This window comes from Bos grunniens, chromosome 8 (assembly GCF_055505025.1).
Source record: "Bos grunniens cultivar Pamir isolate PY7600 chromosome 8, Bosgru_T2T1.0, whole genome shotgun sequence".
Classification (NCBI taxonomy): domain Eukaryota; kingdom Metazoa; phylum Chordata; class Mammalia; order Artiodactyla; family Bovidae; genus Bos; species Bos grunniens.
This window is the reverse complement of record NC_141172.1, coordinates 58,995,673-59,018,196: the sequence shown is the minus strand read 5'-3', so window position 1 is coordinate 59,018,196 and position 22,524 is coordinate 58,995,673. Positions and strand designations below refer to the sequence as shown.

The window sequence follows — 22,524 nt, the reverse complement described above, 5'->3', positions numbered from 1 at the left end:
GACCCCATGGACTGTAGCCTACCAGCTCCTCTGTCTATGGGATTTCCCAGGCAAGAATTCTGGAGTGGGTTGCCATTTCCTTCTTCAGAGGATCTGTGTGACCCAGGGATCGAACCCATATCTCCTGCATATTTCAGGCAGTCTCCTGCATTGCAGGCAGATTCTTTACTGACTGAGCCATCAGAGAAGCCCTTGAACTTGTAGGAGTTGTCATCTTTACAAAATCCATTGTAAGAAATTAGATTTGTGCCCACTCACTCAGCCAGCTTTGTTCTCTGGCTTATCTTCAGCTTAGAAAGCTCCCCTGGTCAGTTTGTTCCTTATTCCAGCCAACTGAAGAAACAGACTCCAACCTAAAGGGGCTGGCTGCCTGCCACGGTCCATCAGTTGGTTAGGTATATGTGTATTGAGTAGAGTATGTCCCTAGGAGCTACGGGATGTTCAATGACTGGTCGTTGAGTTTGTCTTGTTTGTGGTAGCTGCCCAGGTATGGCCAAGGCCCTCAGATTCTTGCACAGGTCAGCATTTTCTGTTGCTGGAAACTCCCTGGAGGGCGGGGGTTGGGGGGCCTCTATCTAATAGTCTATCCTTCTGGGGAGCATCAATTAATATATCAATTTGTTGGGAAGCCCTGAAGAAAATGAAGGGTATGTTTTAAACATAGATTTGGCCTGGAACTGGAAAGGATAAGAGTCTTCCTGTCTTTCCACCAGTTTTATACCTCTAACAACTGGCTTTCTCACTTCCATATATTTCCAACTCATAACTGGGCTTACACATAGCTTTGACTTGCCATGGTCTTAATTCAAACTCATGGCATCCTTATTTTTTCAGTTCCACTGGTCAATTCTCTCTGTATTTCTTAGCTCAAATTCCTGGTCCATGGCCAGGCTAGGGATTGGCTGCCATGAATCACATGTCCACTCTAGTCCTGTCAGCTATGTGACAGTAGGTCACGTGACTCAAAACAAGTCTACAGGGGAGGGGTTGGAGGTATTCAGAATCTTGAGTTACCTAAGATGGGAACTCAGAGTTATTGATTACCTTAGTTACTGGTTAAGAATCAGGCATGAGCAACTTCCCTGGTGGTTAAGACTTCACCTTCCAATGCAGGGGATGTGGGTTTGATCCCTGGTCAGGGAACTAACATCCCATATGCCTTGGGGCCAAAAACATAAAACAAAAAACCCAGAAGCAATATTATAACAAACTTGATAAAAGATTTTAAAAATAGTTCATACCAAAGAAAACCTTAAGAATCAGGCATGAATCATATGGGAGTAAGATATTACACTAAAGATTTTATTGCTGTCCCTGGGTGAGATGAAGGGCACAGCAGAAGCCTGTGTTCACAACAGAGACCTTCAGGAAGCACGTCTCAAAGACTGGCCCGCACAGACTCCCAGCCCTGCTATCTCACTACCTGGAGATGTCATGATTTCAGGGACTCACAGCTTGGCCTTTCCCACCTGGACCACATGGAGTCCTGATTTTAGAGGACTTTGTATAGTTTGAGGCAAAATGCAGAGCTAAGTTAGCGCCTCTAAGCCCCCGCATGGGATATCTCTTTGGAACACTTGGGCCTGTGACACATTCCTGGAGGAGCAGCAGCGCAGCTGCAGTCACAGCTGCCAGGAACAGGCTGGGGCTCCCACCCTGTGTGGGGGGAGGGCACAGGCTGGAGGGCTTCCTCTGGGGACTCTGAGTGAGCTCACCCTCACCCCCGTGCTCACTGACTTCATCATCCAAGGCTGCTTGGCCAAGAGCCCAGGCAGAGTGAGGGGCTTTCTCTCAGAACAGGCCCCGGGCCACCAGGCAGAGTGGGGGATGGGTGAGTTGCAGGCCTAGCGCTGCTCCCCAGAAACCAAGGTGGTGGTGGAGGGGCGGCATAGAGAGCTCTGAAATGCCAGAGGATCTTTAGAAAAAGAGGGTGGGCCAAGGGTGGTGGAAGATAGAAAAATGCAAGGAAGTCAAGCTTTTTTCTCCATTTGTTCTTTGGCAATCCCACTAGAGAATTCCAGGAGGCGTGCAGATGACATCATGTCTTACAACTGAGAAATCTCAGTAATTCCGTGAAATGGAGTCCCTGCCTACCCTGTATTTCGGATGGAAACTGCTTTGTATTGACATGTTTAAAGCTGTATTTTTGTCACATTTAAATGAGGGTTTAATATTCTTAAATATCTACCAAAAGTAGATTACAATGCATGAAGGTCCCATAAGATGAACTTCACTTTCTCAGCATCACAAACAGTTGGAATACAGAAAGTCCAGGGATTAGGGATGGATATAAGTAAGGTACAAAAAAAGTTTGCTTTAAAAATTTTTTAAAAAGTTTAAAAATTGAATTTTTCCCCTCAAAGTCCAAATAATTGCAGCTTAGGAACTCATCGAGATAAAGGCTTTGTATGCTCATTTCTTTGATGAGAATGATTTCATGCACAAGTGTCTAACCAAGTGTGTGTGCAAGAGACTCAGCATCACACACACAAGCACACACACCCACAGGGACAGGCACACAGCTGAGTTTTGTTGTTCTAGGCACTTCATATCCAAGTTCTTGAGTCTGCCACCTTCCCATTCCACTGGACAAATTACTTCTTTGGAGGCAGGACATTTTCCTCAAAGAAGCCCTGGTTGACGACATTCCCTGCTGGGAAGTATCTGGCCACCACAAAAGAGGACCCGTCACTTGCAGATGCCTTCCCCACTCCCATCTTCTTTGTATTCTTCCATACCATGGCTGTGAAGTGTCCTGTAGGAACAGGCATGGGGAGAGGGAAACAGGCTAGTTAGCAAAGCCTGGAGAATGGTGTTCCAAGGGACTCTTAAACTCCTGCACCATTCTGCCATGCGGGGGGAAGCTTGATCTTCAACTGCCAATCAGAAGGAGACACAAGACACTGACTAATTTTCTAACACATTGGGTGCTCTCAATCAGCCAGATAGACCCTACTCATCTCACTATCCAATGCTCAAAAGTTTCATGGTCTCCTAGAGATTATGGCAAAGCCCAGTGACCCCAACAATTAGAAGGTCACCCTACCTGGCACCTACTTCTACCCCTCGCCCCAAACCACACTTTCAAGGTCACCAACGATCTCTGTGTTCCTTCCCAGTGGTCACTGGTTGTCCTCATCTTACTTGACATCTCAGGAACATTAATAGAATAGATTCCTGCCCCTTTCAAAGGACTCTCCTCTTTTGGTTTCCTCTCTTGGCATTCACCCCACATCACTCTCTTCCTCCTCCTCTTCCATCTCACTTGTGAATACTGGAGGACCTGCATTTCCCAAGGTTCAGTCCTGGGCTCTCTTTTCCTGTTGCCCTCTTCAGACAATTTCATCTTTCCTTGGCTCTCAAATATCTTTGTCCAGCCCAAATCTCTCCTCTGTGTTCCAAACACAACTACTTACTTGACATTTCCACTGGGATGACTCACAGGCATCTCAAATGTAACCTACCCAAACCTCACTCTTGATTTTGGTCTCTCCCGTTTCCATGACCAGTACCTCTGTGCACACAATCCTCAGGGTTGCTCTGCATTCCTCCTTCACCTTCATTTCCCCACAAACACTCATTCAATCCTGAAGAATCTAACTTCAAAATACATCTCTAGTCCTTTCATTCCCAAAACCATGGTCTCAAGCATGAACTTTTCTCACTTGCATCACTGTGATAGCCTTCGCCTGACTCTCCAGCATCCACCCTTGCTTCCTCAATTTACTTTCCATTGATGTAGCCAGAGTGATCATTTTGAGACATAGATCATATCTGTTTACTTCTCTACTTAAAAATCCTTCCATTGCTTCTAGTTGCACCTAAAATGAAACTGAATGCTTTGGTCCAGTGGCCTCCTTTCCATCCCTTGAACACATCCGGATATTTCTTACTATGGAGCCCTTGCACGCACTGGCCACTGTATGCAATGCTCGTCTGATGACCAGTGTTTTCTTATCCCTTAGGTCTTGGCCCAGATGCCACTTGTTCAGAGAGGTCTTTCTCAGTCACTCTTATTTCCTGAACACCTCCCTCTCAAGATGGCCTTACTGTACTGTTTCCCCTCTCACAGCATTCTTACCATTTGCAGTGATATATTTGTTTGATTACTTGCGAAGCACTTGGCCCCTTCACTAGGCTATGAGCCCCATATGGGCAGGAACCAAACTGATTTATTTATGAAAGTATGTGCAGTACTTGGCACAGCCTGACACATGGAATGTGAAATAAAACTTTGTGGAATGAATGAATGAATGAATCAATGAAAGCATATGGAAGAACCAACTTGGACTAAGTTCTGCCGTCACTGAAAGTGCAGGCCTTGTATGTTTTGAGCTCTTTGAGACCCAGACAAGTTAGAGCCTCCTTCAGTTTCCTCTGCTCTCAGCCACATAGCTAAGTTCCTTCTCAAGCTATTGCTGGCCCCTCCAGATACTTCTGTGGCTGCTGAAGCTTCCCAGCATCATTCTCTCACTGCCCAGGCTGCCTGCCCCGCACTCACTGGTCTTTTCCAGCTGCTAACATAGCTTAGCCTCTAACTCTGCTCTTGTTTTGGCGTCAAAGAACTGATGCTGTAATGTACTCTTTGCTCAATGACCATAAATTCTCATCTCCTGGGAGCAGAGATCAGGAGTTCATCCTTTCCACCTTTACTGCTGAAGATTTCAGAGAGATCCTTTGACAGGTCAGTGGGATATTTACTTCCATGTCACAGTATGGCATTCATTTTCTAAAAACAACCCCGAAGAGATTATGTTTCCTTTTTGAGAGCAGGCACCATATTTGTCTTCTTGACCAGTGGGCTTGGTACACAGTAGATGCTTAATTAATATCTGATGAAGAAAGGAAGAGACAGAGGGAAGGAAGAAGGAGAAAAATTGTGATCAGAGTAGCTAAGCTTCCCACTGGGTGGTTAAGAAAGAGGGTAACCACTTTATACTCATTAAGATGGATATTATTTTTTAAAAAAAATAACATGTTATTTGTTGATGGGGATGATGGGGAGAAGTTGGAACCCTTTTGCTTTGCTGATGAAAATGTAAAATGGTGCAGCCACTGTGGGAGACAGTATGGCAGTTCCTAAAATAATTAAATATAGAATTACCATACGATCCGATGATTCCACTTCTAGGCATACACCCAAAAGAACAAAAAGCAGGGATTCAATATTTGCACACCAATGTTCATATTATTCATAATAGCTAAAAGGGGGAAAGAAAACACTGCCCATGGATAAACAATGTTGTTATATAAGTAGAATAGTCAAATTCGTGGAGAAAAGTAGAATAGTCGTTACCAAGGCTTGGGCAGGGGGTGTTAGGAAGGGATAGGCGTTATTGTTTAATGGGTTCAGAGTTTCAATTTGGAATGATGACAATGTTCAGGAGATGGACGGTGGTGACAGCCGCACAACAATATGCCTGTACTTAATCCCAGTGAACCGTGTGCTCAAAAATGGTTAAAATGGGGCTTCCCTGGTGGCTCAGTGGTAAAGAATCCGCCTGCCAATGCAGGAGATGTGGGTTTGATCCCTGGTCAGGAAAGATCCCACATGCCTTGGAGCAATTAAGCCCGCGCACCACAACTGCTGAGCCTGTGCTTCACAACAAGAGAAGCCGCTGTGATGAGAAGCCTGTGTATCCAGCTGGAGAGCAGCCCCCGCGCTGCAACTAGAGAAAGGCCCGTGTGGCAAGGAAGACACACCACAGCCAAAAGCAAAGCAAACAAAATTTTAAAAAATTATACAAAATGGTTAAAATGGTAAATTTATGTTAAGTGTGTTTCACCACACAATGAAGTAAAGGAAGGAGGGAAGGAGACAGGGCTGGTGTCCACACTCTCCAGTCAGGGAAGAGATGAAGTTCCCCACTGTGTCTTGTATTTGATAAGGACTAAATCAACATTCATTGATTAAACTGGTTTTCTCCTGTAGATGAACTCTATTTTTATAATTTAAAAATTTTATTTATTATTTTTATTGGCTTCACTGGGTCTTAGTTGGAACATGTGGGATCCAGTTCCTTGAACAGGGAACCTGGGCCCTTTGCATTGGGAGCTCAGAATCTTAGCCACTGGACGAGCAGGGAAGTCCTCATTTTTATAATTTTAAAATTTAGGCATTATTTCTTTGTCTACATCTCTAAAAGATTTGTGATTACTAAATTCTTTGTGAAAACAACCAAACATAAACACTAACCTCCGGGGCTGCTGTGATCTAATCAAAACAAGAATTAAAAGGAAACATTAACTACAGTTATGCATCCTGACCATTTACCCTTAAGCTCATGTTAACTGTTGCTCAATACACCCTGAGTCTCATCTCAGAAAAGAGGAAGCACTATTTTCCAATTCATCCTTGGTCCTTAAACTTTTAATCACATTTCTTTCATCTCCAGCTCTTCAGCAGCTTTGCCAGGTGTCACTGCTTCTATAGACTGTTTTTTCATTAAGGCTCACACCCTTTTGCCCACAAGCCTTTTCTCCAAGAGACCACATGCTCTGGCCACTGACCTACCCACTGTCTCCATCACCCAGACAAGGAAGAGCTGCCATTTATCCACTGGTTGCCAAGAAAATGATTACAGACGCCCTAGCAGCAGGGTGTCTAGCACTACTGCACACGTGCACACTAGCAGTATGAATGTCCATGGAAGCCCTTTCCAAACAGATAAAACTAAGTCATCTTTCCTCTGACTTTGGAGGTTTCAGTCTGCACACAGATAATTAAGCCTGGGTATTTAGAGATGAATTAGAGAGGACACAACTTCCTTAGCAACCATCAGATACACACTGGTTTCTAACCCTAAATTACTAACAGCTTCCTTCTTTTTCTTTTTTTTCCCAAAAGGATCACATCCTCTTTCCTGCTATGGACCCAAACTTTCCAGAATATACGTCTGAAAAACACATTAAATAAGTTACAGTATATCCTTGCAAGAGAATAAAAGAGAAAGCTCTTTCCCAATTGATATGATACAATCTCTGTCAACCTGCTGTGTGAAGAAAGCAAGTGTGAAAGAGATCATCTACCTGACACCAGAGAATAACAAAAGGGAAAACCACAAATGTTGGTTCGAATGACTCTAAAGGATACACAGAAACTGGTATTACTGGTTGGGAGGCAGAGCGCTGGAAGTCAGGGATGGAAGGAAGACTTTCCACCTTATACAGCTTGCAAATCTCATGTCATATATCGTATTACTTATTCAGAATAAGTCAACAAGCCTATGCATTAAAAAAACAAACAAACAAAATAAAGGAACTGCAAGAAGCTATTTCTCTCTACTCAGCAGAAACCGAATTGTGTCCTTCATCACAAGACTTTGACCTGGGTAGGGGAAGGGTGGGGTCAGGGATATTTTGAAGGCTCTTTCACCTACAACCTGGGCCCAGGTCAAGGACTCCCTGAACCATGATGCAGTGAGAAGCAGCTCCAGGGGTGGCTGACGCAGGGGGGACAGGCCTGAGCATCTTTAAGAGTCTTGTAAAACCCCCGCTTCTATCACCACCCAAAGCTGTGCTTCTGTCCAAGGGTCAGGCTCTGTGTGACCCCACGCACTGCCCACTGGTGCCTGGGATGGAGTAGGGGCTGTTGGCTCTAGGCTTTTCCTCTTGAGGGATGGGAGATGTAGGATAACAGACAAGACAGAGGGTCAGTGATCATGGAAAGTTGAGACCAATCCCCAGCTCTGACACTTGAGAGATTCCTACCTTGCAGCAGGGACCATGGAAAAAGCATCAGATTGAAGATAGAAGGTAAAGAGAAGTCTTTTCCTCTTTCTGGGCCTCAGCTTCCTCCTCTGCAAAATGGGTGGAATAAAGTCCCACCTCCAAAAGGTATTGCAGGTCACGTGGCCGTGGAGGTGGAGACGCTTTTTACTATCAAGTGGCATGTACACACGAGCGACACCAATAACTTGCTCTGACACATGTGTGATTGCTCGTGAATCTTGCTCACAGGATGAAATAAAACATCTTCTGGACATTGATCTTTATGAAAAGAAGACCAAGTTCTGCCTACACATTGTTAATCACTGTTAGGAGGTTGTCATTGTTCCTGCTTCACCTCTCAAATCTAATTACCACAGAACCAGCAGTTCTCTCCCAGGGCCTGGCTGCAGCCTCCTGGTCCTGCCCCACAGGACTGAGAGGAAACGCCTCGGTTCAGATGCTGCTATCTCTACCCACACGATTGCAAGAACCCCTGCCCCAAAGGGTAAGCGCAAACCACAGGAAATGGTGACTGGCTCTGGGAACATGTCACTTCCTGCTTCTGAAGAGTCCTGCAGAGGGTGGGAGGCTGTAAGTGTCTCCACCCATGGGTGGGATGGGGTTGGGTAGAGGAATAGCAGGATGGACAGAGAATCCTCTGTTCAGTTCCTCTGGTGCCTTCTGGTCAGAGGAACTCCCAGCTCCTTTGAAACCATCCTGGGCCCTGGGTGGACGTGAGTCAGTTCTGAGGAAAGACGAGCCTGGTGAGGCCTGTGAGGAGCAGGGGGAACCCAGAGCGGCTGCCCAGGGCTTTGGTAGGCTAACCATTCGCTGCTCACATGGAGGTCCATGGGAAAGTCTGGATGGTCCCATGGCCGGCTCCCTGTGTCCAAATCCCAGCTCTCAGAACATCCCATAGAGGCCACCACCTTGGGCCTCTCCCTTGGGGTCAGGGAAGGACAGGGTGCTGACCCAAGGTCATGCAACTCATAGTGCCAGAGCTGAGACTAGATCCAAAAATCTCTGCATTCCAAGCTCACCTGAACCACAGACTAGTGTGTAAAGGAGAAGGGAGAATACTGGGACGTTGTGGGGAGGGGCTGGGGGGAGGATGTGAGGGCAGGAGGGAGGAGGGTGTTAAGACCAGGGCAAGAGTCAGTGGCTCAGCAGTTTTCCTGATGGCCCCAGGAAGCCACTGGCAGTTTAATCAGAAGAGCAGCATGAACAGAGAAGGTCTTAGAATACTCTGGCTCCTGGAGAGCAGGCCCAGAAGTAGGATGACAGATGACAAGTGCTGAGGTACCACTCCTGAAAAGACACACTCAGCAGCTTTTACAGTCCACAGCCTGTTCATGCCACACTCCAGTCATCTGAAGATGACTGGGGCAGGAACCGGCAGCTTGGGTGCTCTTGGATGGAGGAGTGTGTTACGTGTGTGTGTATGTGTGTGTATGTGTGTGTTTTCGAAGAGGTGGGGATGGTTTTGCCCTCTGGGCAAAGTCAAACCAGAGAAATATGGAAGTAAAACAGAAGGAAAGTGATTGATTTTTAGGGGGTTAGTTCCTCTGTAGTCAGACCCAGACTACAACCCCACCCCGGGCCAGGTCACTGCTGTGTCCACATCACTCACCTGTCCCAGAGGTGAAGCCAGGCTGCTGAAAGTTGTAGTTCTTGATCTCACTGTACCATCTATCAGCTACCTCCTTTCCTGTAAGGAGAAGACCCTGCTGACAACTCAGCAGCAAAATTAACCGACTCCCTATTCCTTCCATCTCCCATTAGCCCCGAAGCACCCATCCCTCAATCAGACATTTCATGAAGCACCAACGGGCTGACATGGGGACTCTTGCCCGTGAGCACATCCAGGCTGAAGGGAGGGCCTTCTTGGGGGTTGGGAAGAGCCCTGACCTGAGGTCAGGGGACCTGCATCGTGTCCCTGCCCTGCAACCAATTCGCTGTGCAATTCTGGGCAAAGCCTGCCCAGTTCTGGGCCTCTATACAACAGGCCTGAATGCAACATACTCCAAGGGCTTCTAACAATGCTGTGAGCTTTCCGGAGACTCTGCCCTCATCCCACCACAACTCTTGCTCCTGAAACATCCACAGGAGGACGTGTAATTGGGCTGGTGGGCCAGGGTCTCTGCTGCAGGCAGAAGGGCCCTCTCCTGGAGCATCCACTGGTCACAGGATTCCCCTGGGAGCAGCTGAACTCAGGGCCAGGGAGCTAGGAGCCTTGGGCCTCAGGGCAGTAAGTCTTGAACTTTAACAAGTGCACGAATCACCTGGAGCTTTTGTTAAAACGCAGCTTTGGACTCCGGCAGATCTAGGTAGAGCCTTGAGTCTGCACTGCTAACACATTTCCAGGTGATGTGGCTGATCCATGGACCACACCTGGAGTGGCAGGGCCTCTGAGAGCAGTGGGAAGTTTTTCAAAATTACTGATGCCTGATACTGATTGTATCAGTGTCTCTGGAGGAGAGATCAGGGTCCAGCCAAGATGGGAAACTGCTGCCCTAGAGACCACCCACCCAACCCCTCTCTGTAGGGATGGGGACACTGGAGCCAGGAAGGGTAGCAGACTTGCTCAAGGCTCCACGGGGAGCCATCGTGAGGCTGGGAGGGAGCCTCATCTCCTGCTGGCTCTTTCCCGCCCCCCTCCCTTCTCCCCATCCAGGCCCACAGCCTGAGCCTGGGGAGGGTCTGCGGGCCTTGGGCTCCACCCTCCTCAGGGGCAGGCCCATGCTTCTCGTGGAGAGCTCTGCCTGGAAACATAGAGGCTGTCCAGGGCCTCCCTGGGGAACCCCCAGGAATGTGAGGCCAGGGAGGGAACAGTCATTCTCCTGCAGGGGAGGGAGGCGGTCAGAGCGCGAGGTGGCTCTCTCCAGCATTTTTCCTAAAAAGCCACGCCAGCCCTGTCAGAGCCAGGAAGCTCCACAATGTTTGGTCAGTGTGGTGGGATCACCATCCAGGCTGTGACCTTGGGTGAGGAATTGCCTTTCCCGTTATTATTACTTTGTCCAACATGGAAAAAAGCTCTATTGCACTTTTCTCATGAAAACAGTTAATACACGAGCACTGAAAAGACTTTTAGCAGAACATGAGGAAAGTAAAATTCTTCTGTAACTGGGGATGCTGCAGTGCCCACAGGGTCAGGCTGAGACTCAGCACACAAACAGTCTTTCCCCCGCCCCCACTCTCAGCTGGGAGTTCTTTTCAAGGGAGTGCGGGGGCGGGCAGTCTGACTCATCTCTGTGTCCCTGGCACCCCGCACAGGCCTGGCCCTGAGCTGGCCCCTGGAGCCCTTGTGGTGAACTGCAGTCAGCCCCTGGGGGCAGATAGAGAGCTCTGGGGTTCTTTCCCCTTTCTGGGCAGGTAGCGGCATCATGGGGGCATTATGAGGGCACTGGGGCCAGGAGGAGCCTGAACACTGGATGTCCCAGGCCCGGCTCAGGCAGTGGGTGGGGGGCTGAGAAATGACCCACCTGTCTGATCGTAGGATGCCCATGCCAAGTTCTCTCCACACTGGCCACGACTGGACTCTGGGCTGTGCTTGAGGATCCTCGTGCTGGCCAGGGCCTCTGAATACCTGCAGGAGTCCACGGTGCTTCCTTAGAGTGCGTACAGCCTGGGGAAGCCTCAAAAGTAGGAGCCCTAACCTAGCGTGGCTGAGCTTCCGTCCCTGCCCTGAGGCTCGCGGAGGCAATCAGGAACATCACACCTGCATCGCTTCTAAGCCCCTGCTCCAGTTCCACTTTACAGAGGAGCAAACTAAGGCTCAGAGGAACAATGGGACCCACCTAGGTAAATGGCAGAGGGGCTATTCAAGTATGGCTGTGTTTGCCCCCCAAGCCCACATCTCTCCTGCATCCTAGCGCCCATCCATGACTGCGGCAGCAGCAGCACCATGAAGGGCCTTGGGCACTGGGGGGCACTCACTGCTGAGCCTCCCGGTTGAGCTTCTTGCAGAGCTTCAGTGGGGGGACACCATGCTGCTTCCGGTACTCATTGTGGGCCTTCAGGACCTCGTCGTTAAACTGCTTGGAGGCTGCAAGGAGTTCAAGATGGAGACCATCTCAGTGAGGAGAAAAGAGCCACAGGAAGTAGGAAAGTACCCTGCAGGCTTCAGAGCATGGCCCAGCTCAGACCTGAGGCCACAGGGCCAGGCTTGCTGCCCCAATCTCTGCACACCAACACCCCCAGGACTGTGTAGGGCCCCATGGGCCATGTAAGGTATCTGGGTCTTTATTCATGACAATGGGAAGTGACTGACTGAGGGAAGGGAGGTGAGCTAAGGAGACCTCTGTTTCTGGAAGACCTTGCTGGCTGCTGAGTGGAGGATGGGCTGGAGGCGCAGAGCAGATGGAGAGAGGGGTGCTGGACAGGGAAGAGCAGAACATCTGAAAGAAAATGTGTGAAGGAGACTGGATATCTCAGATGGGACCTATGGTGCATGCTAGGGGAGGACTGGGAAGGGCTGGAGTAGGGAGCTCAGAGAGAACAGGCCTGGCTGGAGTGCAGGGGTACCTGCACTGCCCCAAGACAGAGGGACAGATGGAGAGAGGAGGACTGACCAGGGCAGGACAGCATCAGGAAGTGGAGAGAGGGGAGAGTGTGGGAAAGAATGCTGTGGGGGTGGGGGGGGGCAGGGCGGGGTGTGTTCAGCTGGCTCAGCAGGTGAAGGAAGGTGTACCCAACTGGGTCACAACCTCAGAAGGGGCAAAACCAATGGGGCTGGAACTGGGAGGGGAGAAGTGGTGAAGTCAAAGGTAGGCCAGGTCAGTAGTGGACAGAGGTCATATCAATTCGAATCTGAAATGGAACTTCATCTATCCCACATTCTCCATCCATCTCTCATCCATCCACCTATTGATTCATGATGTAAGTAGCAGCATCCAATCACCCATCTATCATCCATCCAACCCCAACTCATCTATCTGTTCATCTGCTCTCCGAGTGTGTCCGCTGTGCCAAGTCCCATACCATACGCCAGAGGTTCGGACAAGTTAGCTATGTCCTTCCCTCAAAGAGCTCATACCCAGAAGGGACAGAGTCTTGAAAACAACAGCCAACAGTGTGGCAGGGTCAAGGTGCAAGTGAGCACAGTTCAAGAGGAACTTGGAGAAAAGCAGCCTAACATGGTTAGGCCTGATTTGAGGCCCCGCAGATGTCTGAACAGGCGCTGGTTAGGCTAAGACTCTGAATGTGCTGACCTCAGCCTTAGGAGTCTGGGAGGACCCCCTGCCATCACCATGGAAATGGTTGAGTTATGTGTGAGGGCCACAGGGGGGTCCATAGAACTGAGCTAGTCCCCTCTGGCAGGAGCCTGTCCCTGAAGCCTGCTGTGGGCAGAGGGTATAAACCAGAGGATGAGAGAAGCCTCCCTCCATCCACTGGCCCAAGTCACCATCACCAGCCACCTTTCTCCTCCTCTGCGGTCTTTTCCTCCAGAGGCCATGGAGATTAACCAGCAGGGGTCCTCTTCCCCTCCCTCAGCCAGATCCCTCAAGTCTCCCGGGCCTTCAGATTGAATCCCATTGGGTCGCTAGGGGACTTGAGGGAAGAAGACCCAGGGCTTGCCCTCCAGAGCTTTGGGCTAGACACTGACCAGGAGAGGGAAGGAAACTGCAGGCCATGCCAGTGGTGGGCAAGTGGTCACAACCTCCACACTCTGGGAACTGGTGGGGCAGTCTGGTGGGGTCCGGTCATAGTAATGGGGAGTGGGACAGGGTGGGAAAAGGGTGCCAAATGCCAGGATCTGGGAGGTCTGGATTGACAGGCAGAGATGGGGAGATGCTGTGACAAAGGCATGTAGGTGAAAACCATGGCCATGGTAACAAGTCATAAGGCAGAGGGTGGAGCTACCACCTAAAGTCCTCAGGCCTCTGTGGCCAGGAGGCCCACTGAGAGGGAAGGTGCTGTTGAATGAGTACAGAGTTTCAGATCTGCAAGATGAAAAAGTCCTAAAAAAGTGGTCAAGATGGTGAATTCTGTCATGTGATTTTTACCAGAATTAAAAAAAAGATTTTGGGGGACCTCCGTAGTGCTCCAGTGGCTAAGACTTGGCACTCCCAATGTGCAGTGGTCAGGGAACAGAACCCACATGCCACAACTAAAGATCTCATGTGTCACAACTAAGACTCAGCACAGACAAATAAATATTAGAGAAAAAATTGGGGTTTCACATGTTACTCTGGATAATGGAGTCACAGAGGCTTTTAAAGAATATCTCAGGTGGAAGTGGCAGGAATCACAGCAACTTATGGGAACCACACTGGAGCCTCACTAACAGGACGCTAAGGAGTCACCAGGGTGGCATGGTGGCCAGAAATCCATGGGCTCCTGGGCGTTGTGCTGCTTGCCCTGCACAAGCCAGTGTCCAGCTGCAATTCTTCACCCAGCCCAGCCCCCACCTTGCATTAGAGTCAGTGACAGTCTGAAGTGTGTACAGAGGTGGTGATGAGGTGAAGAAGGGGCTGGATATGTGGTCTCATAAGGGATGGTAGCAAGAACTAGAGAAGATCAGACTTTGGAAGATGCAGGACAGGGCCCTGCTGAATTCTGGGGCCCCACCGGGCAAAGTTGGGAACAGTGGGTGGAAAGGCAGGATGACAGATTTCAGCTCAGCCTAAGAAAGATCTCTGTCTCCATCAAAGCTTTCTGAAGACTGAATGTGCTACCTCACATGGTAGTGAGCTCTCCAGCACGAGGGCATACAAGCAGGTGATGCCTCTCAGAGGAATTCAGGCAACAGAGGCCCAGTCAGATGACTTTTAAGTCACTTCCTATCCTGAGGGTGAGGGTGAGAGGAGGCAAGATGACCGACTGACCCCGGACTTCCAGGAGTTCAGTGTGTGTGTACACGCGAGGGCGAGTGTGGATGCACACAAAGTAGCAGAGGGGCTCTGAGTGGCAGGCCTGGCTAGGCCCGTCCTGCAGTCCCTTCCAGCTCTATGTACCAGGCAGGCCACGGTGGGACACCATGAGAGAAGCATGGGACTGAGTGGCACGGGCAGTGGTGACCACGGATGTATCAGGGAGGGCTCCCTGGAAGAGATGAGGAGGAGGCAAAGGTGCAGAAAGGGCCAGGATTGCAGGGGTCTGGTATAAATTGTGCTGTGAGAAAGAGGTGGAGTTAAGGGGAATGGGTGGGTCACTAAGGCAAAGCCAGTTTAAAGATAGCCCTGTGTGATACAATGGACCCTGGACTGCTCAGGCCCTGACGTCTCCTTGGCAGAGAGGGACATATAAGGCTGCTAAAAACTAGGTCACTGCATTCCCAGAACGCGGGAAGTACTGAAAGTAGTGAAAGTTCCAGCACCAGGGTTTCTAGGAAGGAGTCAGCAGGGTCGCCCTCTCTCCCTGCCACTGACTGGAAAGACTGGGGGCCCTATAACCACACCCCTGGCTGACGCAGGGGTTCCCTCCCACCACAGCAGCCAGTCCCAGCCCAGGTGGCCCCTCTGAGCAGAACCGAGCCCCACGGAGGCAAGATACCTCCCAGTGACCACACCCAGCAAGAGACACACCCACTTCTGTAAAAAGACCTGAGGACAGATAAACATCAGAAAAAGAGGCCTCAAAGAAAACCCACCCATCCCCACATCAGGCAGGGAGAGACCTCAGAGCCATCCCACGATGGGGGAGGGAGGGTTATGGCTTCATTTTGTAGGAGGGCAAAAGAGCATTCCCAGGTGGCTTAGCAATTAAAAAAAAAAAAAAGTCCATGTGCCAATGCAGGAACCACAGGAGACGTGGGTTAGATCCCTGGGTTGGAAAGATCCCTAGAGGAGGGCATGGCAACCTACTCCAGTATTCCTGCGTGGAGAATCCCATGGACCGAGGAGCCTGGTGGGCTACATACAGTCCAGGGGGGTCACAAAGAGTCAGATGCGACTGAGCACACACGCTCACAAACTGAGGCTCAGAGAGGTCATACAGCCCTAGGGTACCAGCCTGGAATGAGGGAGGGCCTTCCTTTTGCTTGTTGGCCAACCATTTCTGGGTGCCAGGCCTGTGCATCATCTGATTTACTTTTCACCACCTTTGCTGGAGCTTTCACCATTGTACCCATTTTTTGGATGAGGAAACAGGCTCAAGAACATACTCTGTCCACATTCCCACAGATGGTCTAGGGGTAGGCCCATGAGGAGGGGAACCCCGCCCTGAACCCCAGCCCACTCCAAGGGTCACCAGACAGAGGAAATCACTGAGAAAAGGGGGCCACCAGACCCAGGAGGAGCATCAGTCCCAGTGAGGTTGACAGCTGCCTTCAAATCTTTGAGGAGAAAGAGGAGGAAGAGGGAAGAGAAGAAAAGAACTAAGATTTCTCAAGAGCCTCCTCTGTGCTAAGCCCTTTGTAGACAGACCTGCCCAAGTCGTCCCAGAGGAAAGCCAGGGGCTCTGGAGTAGAAGCTCCAGGGGGCACAACTGGGGCTTAAGGTCAGAGCTGCTGGAAGGGTCTGCCTGGGCCTGGCTCCTGCGGCCAAGGGGTGGTGGCAGGCCAGGGCATCTCTGCTAGGTGGAAGACAAAGGCGTCTTGGGTAGGGGCTCTCAAAGGTCCTTAGGGCAGAGCTTCTAACTATGGAATAGACTCTGAGGAGGTCCGTGCCTCTCCTCCCTCACAACTGTTGGCTGAAACAGGCCCCTCCCTCAGCATTCGTCCTCTTCTGGCCTCCCAGAGCCCAGCTGACTCATTTCTCAGCCCTCTCCCAACTCCGCATCAAAGAGGCCCAGGACCGGCAGGGGCCAGAGCAGGAATTATGAACAGGCCCCTTCTGTCCCTTGGCAAGAGGCTAGAAAGCCTTTGGGGCAAAGCTGGTTTTGCTAGTTTATCAGGAAGGAAAGAATAAAAAGTTGATTTAAAAAAATAAAAAGAATGAGTTCCAGATGGGTAGCTTTTTCAGCCTGGGTTCCAGGAAATTCAAGAGGTAAATCCCAGCTCTGCCTTTTATTAGCTGTGTGATCTTGGTGAAGTTGCTAAATCACTCTGTGCCTCATTTCTTCCATACACAAAATGGGGATAACAGTATCTACCTCACAGGGTTGTTGTGAGAATTAAATAAATCAATCTTTGTAAATGCTTTAGATCAGATCTGGAACAGAGTGAACAAACTATAATTCAACTAAATGTCACCTATAAATCATTACTGTTGGGCAGAGACCCATTAGCCTCCTGGCTTTGTGGGGAACTCCCCTCCCTGATTTTAATGGGAGCAGGACTGCTGGTATTTAACTTGGTCTTTGATGACCTTTTTCAGTACCTCTGAGCTCAGGTACTTACTGAGTGAAAAAGTGAGCACAAGAGCAGATGAATGAGATTCTCATACCAGCACTGGGGAAGCCTGAGGACATGATTCTTCTTTATAGACAAGGAAATTTTGGTCTTTGGGAGGACATGTGACTTGCCTGAGGTCACACGATGAGTCCACACTGGACATTCAGATCCAAAAATGTCCCTCCCTTGCCCTGGATCTCACACTTTCCACCTTACATACTTCTTTCTGTCCCTAAGCGAGAATGACAAAGATGTCCCAGGGTATGCCTTAGGCTGCCCCTGTGTGAGCGGATGATGGTCACAGAACTGAGGGAGGCAGGGCAGGGAGAGCGCTTGTTCTGCCAGCAGAGAGGCGGTCTCTCTCCAGTCCTGCCCGCCGCCACCCAGGCCTGCTTGCCAGCACGCTGCCCTGTTTCCTCATCTGTGTTAGAAGGAAGGCTGACATCTGTGGTTTTCAAAATAGCTTCAAAGCAGGGAAACCCTTTTTTGAACCTTTCTTTAGAATCAACAGATGAAAACAAAACTGTGGGGACTAACCTGCCCACGTGGCCTTCCCCTGCAGAGGTGTGAAGGCCCTGCTCTGTAGAAAATTCCTGGATAATTTGGTCCCTGGAGGTCTTTCTGCTCTGATGACCTCGGGCTAGGAGATGTGGATTGAGGGACAGTAAGATTCTTAGCGATAGAGAGTGTGTGGTTGTCCTTCAGGGCTGGAGTCCAGGCTGAGAAGCAGGGTGACAAATGATCAGTGTGGCAGACAGGTCCGCACCCAGCTGGGAAGTCAGAGAACTGGGTGCAAATCTGTTTGTCCAGGGTGTGAGCTTGGGCAAAGTACTCAATCTCTGTAAATCCATTCAGCTGATAATAAGGGCCTCATAGGCTGTTATAAAAGTTGATAACACATATGAAACACCCAGCTTCAAGCCTGGCACACAGTAGAAGCTGAATAATTGGCAATTGCTATTATTAGGGACCATATTAGAGGCTTCCACTGAGCCCCAGGCTGTTTCTTTTCTCTGCTCAGCTACAAACTGAAGCCCAGCAGGAAGATGTGGGCCAGGGGCTGGACCTAGGAGTCTCTGAACACTGGACTTCCAGAATTTAAGCTGTGTTGGTTATGAGACACTTTTCCAGCAATGCCCACTACCCCAGTAGCTCTGCTGTATATCTGAGGTTAAAGATTAAAAAGAGATGGGCTCCCATGCAGTGATGAGGAAACTGAGGCCCAGAAGAGGCAAGCTCCTTACGAAGGTCTTTATGGAACCACAAAGGGCCCCTCTGTGGATGCATGTCTGTGATGCTGCCTGTCCTTTGGGCACAGACAGTCTCAGGCTGGTAGCCTGGAATGACAAGTTTAGGCCTGTGTAACCCAGGAAAGTAATTTTCTCTTGCAGATCCTTAGGGGACCCGGATACTATCCAGGGGGCTCAGAGTCTTCGGAAGGAGATGAATAGAATGCATGTGGCTAAGGGCCAGTATTCTGGAAGGTCCCCAGGTCTGAGGAGGTTAACGATAGGAAGGGGGCGGAAACTGCCTGAACCGGCTCTAACTTGCTTTCTGCCACCATCCTGGAGACTCTGCATCTCCAGTCCTAGAAGGTGTCATCACTTTCCTGCATCCAGACTCACACCGCTGACCTTTCCTTCTTATTCACAAGTTAGTCACCAAGTCTGCTTGAGGCTGCTGCTGCTGCTGCTAAGTCACTTCAGTCGTGTCCAACTCTGTGCGACCCCATAGACGGCAGCCCACCAGGCTCCCCTGTCCCTGGGATTCTCCAGGCAAGAACACTAGAGTGGGTTGCCATTTCCTTCTCCAATGCATGAAAGTGAAAAGTGAAAGTGAAGTCATGCAGTTGTGTCCAACTCTTTGCGACCCCGTGGACTGCAGCCCACCAGGCTCCTCCATTCATGGGATTTTCCAGGCAAGAGTACTGGAGTGGGGTGCTATTGAGGCTACCATCTTGAAAATCCATCCCCACTTCTTCTCCAGTCCCTTAGATGTTTCTGTTATCTCTTGCTTGAGTAACTGCAACAGTTTCTCCCTGATCTCTACCTCCACTCTCTCTCCATCTAATTCACCCTCCACCCTGGAACAATTCTGGTCCCGCAGCTTTTAGATCAACACCTTTCAGTGGCCCCCCAGGTCTCATGGAGAAAGTCCAAAGTTCCAAGACACTCGAGAGTCTGACCATCTCTTCCAAGAATCTTCACTGGATGCTTGGGAAAGAGATCCACCCCCCACCCCCAACACACCACAAGCTCCCACTGCTCTTCACCTGCACCTGTCTTGTGGCATGGATCACTTTCCACCTCTTGCTAGAGTGTAGTGCCTGTCTATCCCCCAACCAGCTTTCTGATGCATTTCATAATCCACACAAACACTCCTAAGGGCAGGGGCCATGCCCTCTGCAGCACTAGGTCTGCAGGTTGATACAGAGCTGACAGATGATGGAAGGGAAGAACAAGGGAGGGAAGGAAAGATGAAGGGGGGGAAGGAAAAATGGAGGGAGGGAGAGAGGGATGGATGAACAGAGAAAAATGGGCATTCAGCAGTTCTGGAAAACGGTTTCTTAGGAAAGAATCCAGAAACAACTGATTAGAATGTAGCTTTAGATAATTTGTGGACTTTCTCCTAATCTGTAGAGAATGGGACTTCCCCAGATAGGAATTTCAAAGGGTCCTCTCACATCTGCCATGCTCTCCCCTACCCCCCACTAGCCAACGGCATAATAACTATGCCACCTTTCCAGTCTGCAAAAGACCCTGGGGATGATACCGGCCATCTTCTTTGTATAAATGAGGAAACAGGCACAGAGAAGGAAAGGGCTTTGCTCAAGATCACACAGCAAGTGGTTAGCAGAGCCAGGGCTGAAAGCCAGAGCTGCCACTACAGATAAGGCAGGCTAGGCCCAATGCCAGAGAAAGTCACTTATTCCAACACCGGTACCTCAGAAGTAGAGGACAGATTCAGGAAGAGACCCAACCTTAAACCATCTGAGGCTGACAACCTCAACTTTCCATGAAGTGGGGCTTTTGAACTCTGTTCAAAATCTTTCATTCAAAAGCCTCCTGTGAGGCACGAACTATACTGAGATAGACACGGCTCCTGGCTGTCAGAAGTGAGGAGTTGGTGGGGAGCAGGTTTTTGGTTGGGTAGAGTCCCAACCTGATAGCTGGGAGGGCTGCAAGGAAGAAGACACCAGGTCAGGAATCGGGGTGCGGTACTAGTATAGGTGTTGAGCCTAGAAGGATGGGGAGGATTTTCAATTTCACCGAAGTGGGAGAGGCAAAGTGGTGGTGGTGGTGAACGCTGGGAAGGGGAACCCAGGGGAAGGATCCAGTGCCATAGCTGAGTGCAGAGGCAAGAAAGGGGTGATGGCCAGCCCCTGAGAGCCCCACGGTAGAGCTGAAGAGTGTGTACTCTTTCAGACTATGGGATGGAAGTTGTTCGGGAATAACAAGAGGAGATCTGGGTTTTAGAAAGTTCACCGTGGCAGCCACGGTGGTGAGGCTGGGCAGCGGACAGGTCAGAGAAGAGGGAAGCCGTTGTGTGTACTCCTGTGTAGCCTGAGTCTGGCACGGGGTGGGAGGGGGGTGCTTAGAGGAGAAGGCACAAAGACAGAAGAAAAGGATGCTCAGAGCTGTCTTTCGCAGGGTTGGTCCGGGCAAGCTGCTTTGCATCAAGAGATGTTGTCACAGTTCTGTGGCTTTTTCCAACTCTAACCCTGTCCTGAAACAAAGCAAAAGCCACGCCTTGGCCGGACTCAGCGCTAATCCCATCAGCGCCTGGAAGCCCTCCCTGACGCAATCTCTGGCTCGCAGACAGGAGGACCCTCCCTCTGTCTCGCTTTCGCTCCCTCTCTCCCGGTGGCCCGACGGCCACCTCGGCTTCCTGGCTGCCCCGGAAACTGCCAGCTCTGTGAGCCCCTCCATCCCGCACCCTGTGGTCCCATAGCGCGGCCAGAGCCGCGTCGCCCCGGCGGAGGTGGTCGACCCACTGCCCCTGGGGATCCAGCCAGCTTCGGAAAGAGTGACAGAGAGGACCTCGGAGCCCCGAGCCATCACCGCACCCCGGTCCTGCTGGCCCGGCGGGCTCACCTGATTTGCCCATGGCAGGCTCGGCACGCTGCTCCGCTCCCGCTGCGCTGCGCTGCGCTCCCTCCCGGCCCAGCGCCGTTCAGAGCTGAGGAGGAGGCCTGGCGGCTGCAGCCCCTCCCCCGGCGCCGCCCGGCCCCCGCCTTATATGGCAGTGGCAGCTGCAGGAGGAGTTGCCTGGGGTCATCCCGCCGGCTGCCTGGAGGAGGCACCGCACCCCGGCGCCGCGCGGGCCTCTCACCGACTCCGGAGAAATTTGCCAGCATGGGGCCGCTCAGAGCTCTCCAAGTGCGGACGGGAGCCCAGGCTACTGGCCCCGAGCTGCCCCTCTCCGGAAACCGAATGGGGGTGAGGAGGGAAGCCCGCGCTTCCTACACAGTTGGTAGATGCTCAGAGACTGATACGCTAAGGGTTCCGCAGGGCTTATTGTCGGGGAGTGAGGGACGGTTCCGACCCGCATCACCAGGGCTTGGTGCTCTCCCTGCACCGGCCTGACCCCAACAAACCCCTGAGGCCCCGGGCTCCGATGTACGTCTTGTCCTCTCTGCAGCACACACCCTCTGGTGCGGGTCTGGGCACTTCCCAACACTCCCCTTCCCCGCGTGGCCGTCCCAGGGAGGCTTCTGCAGAGGCTTCTTCCCCTGTCCTCTGTCCCTCGTTGCCTGTCAGACCAAGCCAAATCCCCCACCCCTGAAGTCTGGGGGCAGACCTGTCTCCTCAGCTTCCTAACTTCATCCCATGCTCCAGTCAAATTAGACTTATGAGGTGGGGGGTTGGGAGCCCTCGCCGAGTGGCTTGCAGATTCTTAAGAGTCTTAGATCCCAGACCAGGGATCAAACCCAGCCCATGGCAGGGTCCAAACCGCAGATTCCCAACCACTGGACTGCGAGGGAATTACTCAAACTAAAAAAACTAAGATCATGGCATCCGGTCCTATTACTTCATGGCAAATAGATAGGGGAAAAGTGGAAATATTGGTAGATTTTATTTTCTCGGGCTCCAAAATCACTGCGGATGGTGACTGCAGCCATGAAATTAAAAGATGCTTGCTCCTTGGAAGAAAAGCTATGACAAACCTAGACAGCATATTAAAAAGAAGAGACATTATCTTACTGACAAAGGTCCAAGTAGCCAAAGCTATGGTTTTTCTAGTAGTCATGTATGGATGTGAGAGTTGGACTATAAAGAAAGCTGAGCGCTGAAGAATTGATGCTTTTGAACTGTGGTGTTGGAGAAGACTCTTGAGAGTCCCTTGGACTGCAAGGAGATCCAACCAGTCCATCCTAAAGGTGATCAGTCCTGAGTGTTTGTTGGAAGGACTGATGGTGAAGCTGAAACTCCAGTACTTTGGCCACCTGATGTGAAGAGCTGACTTATGTGAAAAGATCCTGATGCTAGGAAAGACTGAAGGCGGGAGAAGAAGGGGATGACAGGATGAGATTGTTGGAT

The 22,524-nt window shown here is 50.5% G+C and overlaps 1 protein-coding gene and 1 long non-coding RNA gene across 4 annotated transcripts in view; one reads left to right on the top strand and one right to left on the bottom strand.

Moving 5' to 3' along the window:
• LOC147367164 (uncharacterized) overlaps positions 1 to 7,284 on the top strand; it is a 37,822-nt gene extending 30,538 nt beyond the window's left edge. For both annotated transcript variants that reach the window (XR_015169895.1, XR_015169894.1), the window contains exon 2: positions 6,848 to 7,284. This is a non-coding gene — a long non-coding RNA (uncharacterized LOC147367164). The remainder of the gene's footprint in view (positions 1 to 6,847) is intronic.
• Positions 2,144 to 21,165, bottom strand: GLIPR2 (GLI pathogenesis related 2). Of its 2 annotated transcripts, XM_086415857.1 has the most exons (5): positions 21,079 to 21,165; positions 11,647 to 11,755; positions 11,193 to 11,296; positions 9,341 to 9,418; positions 2,144 to 2,755 (listed from the first exon to the last, which is right to left on the bottom strand). In XM_086415857.1, the coding sequence occupies exons 1-5, from the start codon at positions 21,089 to 21,091 to the stop codon at positions 2,595 to 2,597; spliced, it is 465 nt and encodes a 154-aa protein (XP_086271983.1). In that variant the 5' UTR covers positions 21,092 to 21,165; the 3' UTR covers positions 2,144 to 2,594. The 2 variants fall into 2 exon arrangements, with proteins under 2 accessions (XP_086271983.1, XP_086271984.1); XM_086415858.1 differs by lacking the exons at positions 9,341 to 9,418; positions 11,193 to 11,296.
• Between the last annotated feature and the right edge of the window lie 1,359 nt (positions 21,166 to 22,524).